This window comes from Carassius carassius, chromosome 31 (assembly GCF_963082965.1).
Source record: "Carassius carassius chromosome 31, fCarCar2.1, whole genome shotgun sequence".
NCBI classification, from domain to species: Eukaryota; Metazoa; Chordata; class Actinopteri; order Cypriniformes; family Cyprinidae; genus Carassius; species Carassius carassius.
The window spans coordinates 9921055-9925287 of NC_081785.1; the positions used below are offsets into that span (position 1 = coordinate 9921055).

Genomic DNA, 4233 nt, shown 5'->3' on the forward strand with positions numbered 1-4233 from the left:
ACTCGCAGCGGTCGCGTGGAGTGGGTGTGTCGACAGAGCTCAGCGGATAGGCTTTAGTTCTGGGGTGAACTGCTAAAATAACGAATTTTTACATTAAAATCCAGCGCTCTGGAATTGCTTGCAAATCCTGTATCTCCTGTAATGTGCTTTGCTCAAGAGACCACTTTAAACTGAAGCACTTTCTCAATGAGTTCCACAAGGTAAGAACATTATTTAAACCAATAGGTTTTAAAAATGCAAAGGGTTTTCTGATGCCTCTATTACAGTTAGCGACACTTCGACTAGTTATGTTAAAGAAATTTAAAAACAAAATGAACCTCTCTGTGATTATTTATTATATTTTTTTATGTAGATGCAGATTTAAGTGATAATGTTTTGTCACTTATCTTTCTAACAAAAAGTGTTCGAACGCCCGATTGTTGCTGTGGTTACGTTACGTGCTCGGGCAACGCGATTAAAGTTCTCAAATGTAACGTTAGTATAGTTCTCGTGAGAAGGTACGAGAAGTGAGTGAGTGAGGGGGAGGAGGAGTGATTAACATGAGTGATGGAGGTAGGACTTGGGTTCAATAAAAAGTTACCTACAAAGTAACTAATTCGACGTTCTTTATTTATTTTGGGTATGACATCACAACATCAAATTTTATTACCATGTGAAAACGCACCATAAATAAGACTTGTATTTGTAACTTTTTTTTCTGGTTAGTACCGAAATGCTTGAAACCCTTGCACATATATTTAACATGCAGGGTGCGATTTGTGAAAAAAAAAACATAGGGGGGGGAGGGGGGGGGTGTGTTTTGAAACATTTTAATTCATAAAAATAAATAATGAGAACTTGAACTAGATGACGTCATGCGTTAGTTAGCATATGTATGACGTAAGTGTGTCGTATTGTATTGCTCAATGCTCACATACTGCAATTTAATTTAGCCATTTAATTTAATTCTCAATAAAACTGTTTTTATTACTAAATTTTTAATGTTTCTGTTGTCAGACAACGGAACTGCACTTGCAAGTTCGAGTCTTGGGCTGGCAGGAATTGTAGCTGGGGGGAGTGAATGTACAGCGCTCTCTCCACCTTCAATACCTCGACTGAAGTGCCCTTGAGCAAGGCACCGAACCACCAACTGCTCCCCTGGCGGCGCAGCATAATTGGCTGTGTGTGTGTGTGTGTGTGTGTGTGTGTGTACTTTGGATGGGTTAAAAGCAGAGCACAAATTCCGAGTATGGGTCACCATACTTGGCTGTATGTCACGTCACTTTCACTTTTCACTTTCATACGATAAAGTCAGTGGTTGTGCTGTGACTAAATTTATAAAAATAATTAAGCAGAGGCAGGGATACATTGACCAGAAAGGGGGAAATCCCAGGCATCCCCAACCCCCCCCCCCCCCCCCCCCCCCCACAAATCGCACCCTGTTTACATGTAACTATAATCGAAATTAAGAGCCCTACAATCTTTTGTTTTTACTACCTGTGGGGGATAAGTTAAGGGCCTTTGTCACAATCATTTGTCATTTCCACTCGTGTCTAATTTGTATCGTGTTGTTTCATAAAGGCAGACTGCTTCCTCCAAGAATATAATTTTATAGCAGAATACCTTAAGAACCATTTTAAAGACATTGTACTCACACATCTGGTTTGTCTGTATGTGTTTAGAGTTATTCATCTCCTCAGTCCTCCAATGCCGGGTCCAGTTATGCCCGTGGATGTGGCTGTGCAGCTGTACATCACCCATTCTCCCCCACTGCATAGCTTCCTGAGCTCTTATGAAGACTACAGGAAGCGCCACCTGGTCAACACCTGCTACAAACCCCTGCGGCCCTGCTTGAGCTCCAGAACCCACCTGGAGCCCCCTCGTCTGGGCTGGCAGACCCCAAAATCCAAGGCCAAAAAGAAGGTTGTGTTTGCTGACTCAAAGGGTATGTCATTAACAGCGGTGCACATCTTCTCAACTTTTGATAACAGAGAACCTGCTACATCCGAACTGCAGTTTGACCTGGAAGACCTAGAGGACATCACAACCACTCTTCATATAAACTTGGCCCAGAGCAGAATTCTAGACTTTCTGCAGCCTGCGGCTGACTACTTAGATTTCCGTAGCCGACTGCTGAAAAACTTTGTTTGTTTGGAGAACTGTACCCTACAGCAGCGGGCCCTCACCGGCACCATCAAAGTGCGTAACCTGGCCTACGAGAAGTTGGTTCATGTGCGGATCACCTTCGACACCTGGAAGAGCTTCCAGGATGTGGAATGCACATTTATGAATAATGTCTATTGTTGTCAGGATACAGACACATTCTCATTTGCCATTCAACTGCCTGGGTACGTACCCCCTCAGAATAAGGTCGAATTTTGCATTAGCTACAGAACTGGAGAGCAGACCTACTGGGACCACAACGATGGCAGAAACTATGGACTGGTTTCAACATCATTGCAACAAAACAATACACAGAATTTCTCAAACCGGGGAAAGAAACCGAATGAATCCAATAAGTTAGGCATGAAAACACAAAACAAGGAGGTGTATAAATGTAAAAGTCTGTATGAATCCAATAGCATTTTTCAAAACTGGCACAGTTGGGGGAACATTGCAACCAGTGGGCCCTTCTGGTGACTTGAGTTCTCTGTCCAAACTATCCAAATGTGTCGAAAGGTTTTAACATCAATGAATCTTTCTATATGACAGCAGAAGAAGTTTAATGTTCTCTTAAAAGCTCTTAATATGATATACCTGCTGATAACTTTACAAGTAGACCTAGATTAGCTGTCTATTAGCGGACTAAAGAGGGAAGACAAGCTGGTTGAAATGGTCACAGAGTGAACCTTATTTCTTTTAGATGGAACATGTTGCTGCAGTGCAATACAGCATATTTTATTCTTTTGTTAAGTAAAACGTGTGATGACCCCTTTCCTAAAGAGCTAGATACATCTGTAAACAAGACCACTAGCCGGTTATTGTATAAAATGTGTGTGCTTATGTGTGCTAAGAGAATTTTTTGTTAAACTGCTGCCATTGTGTGCCACATTTGCAGACTCTGCACTATAAAAAATTATACCAAATGAAAATCAAGTCTAAATATTTGAGGATATTTGTATCTACGTAAAGAATTGGTCTCACTAGGCAATTTTCAGCCAATTTCCAGTTGAAGATTCTATTATGGAAGAGATGAACAGTTGGTATGCAACCAGTGAGATTGTCCTTCATATTGAAGGGGTAACTTTTACTGGTTACAGACTATTAGAAGGAAAAAATAAAAATATTTATCATATTTAATATGTACTCTAAATCAGCTTTTAAAATAAATTTGGTTTTGATCATTTTGTTTAGCAAGCTTCTTTTTCTGCAAGATGCACATAGATTTAGGTGTCTTTTTTTATTCATGTTTGTGTTAGATGTGTTAGAAATTTAATGTGCTGAATTTAATGCAACTGAATGCAATAAGCTAAACAAATGCCACGATGATGGTTTCTGTGCCTTAGGATCTCAGCAAATGTCATTGTAAATTAAGTAGTGTCTTTTGTTGGGTAATTTTTATGTTTAATGTGCAATTCAGTGAATATGAGTGGAATTGGTTATGATGTCATGTTTGAATCAGATGTGAAGATAAGAATGGCTGTATTTTATTAAAGAAAGAATGGATTTCTTGGTAAAGGAGTATGTATTTTGTGTGATTTTTATCAAATAAAATTAATAATATTTCACATTTCCAGATTCTGTTTCTCAATAACTTTAGTCAGACTAAGTAAGAATTTGCCTGATCTGTCCAGTGTAGACTTCATACTTCATTATTGTATTGGTAGCAATTAAGCTGGTATCATAAAAAGCTTTGGACAAAACACAAGGGATATTTTGAGTTCCTTTGCTCTCGTAGAGTTATAAACAAAACTAGATAAAAAAGTTTGTCTTGAGTTTGCTTGAGAAAGCCTGACCAGAAAGTTTGAAAAGTTTGAAAATTTTGAAAAGTTTGAAAATGTGAAAAGTTTAAACAGATTTAAAAGTTTAAGAAGTTTAAAAAAGAAAGTGATTAACATATTGCTAGCATAACAAGCAAGTGACTACCATGTCATTAGCATGATTAGCAAAGTTGCTAGCATGTTGCTAGCATGATTAGCAAGTGACTAGCATGTACTTAGTTGCTAGTATGTTGCTAGCAACTAAGTACATGCAGGGAAGTCGTGGCCTAATGGTTAGAGAGTCGGACTCCCAATCGAAAGGTTGTGAGTTTGA

General features: G+C 39.0%; 1 protein-coding gene across 1 annotated transcript; it reads left to right on the forward strand.

Annotated features, from left to right (window-relative positions):
* On the forward strand, positions 1 to 3648 carry LOC132111500 (protein phosphatase 1 regulatory subunit 3C-B-like). The gene is made up of 3 exons (XM_059518864.1): positions 1 to 200; positions 1662 to 3387; positions 3449 to 3648. The coding sequence occupies exons 1-2, from the start codon at positions 187 to 189 to the stop codon at positions 2617 to 2619; spliced, it is 972 nt and encodes a 323-aa protein (XP_059374847.1). The 5' UTR covers positions 1 to 186; the 3' UTR covers positions 2620 to 3387; positions 3449 to 3648.
* The last annotated feature ends 585 nt before the right edge of the window (positions 3649 to 4233 follow it).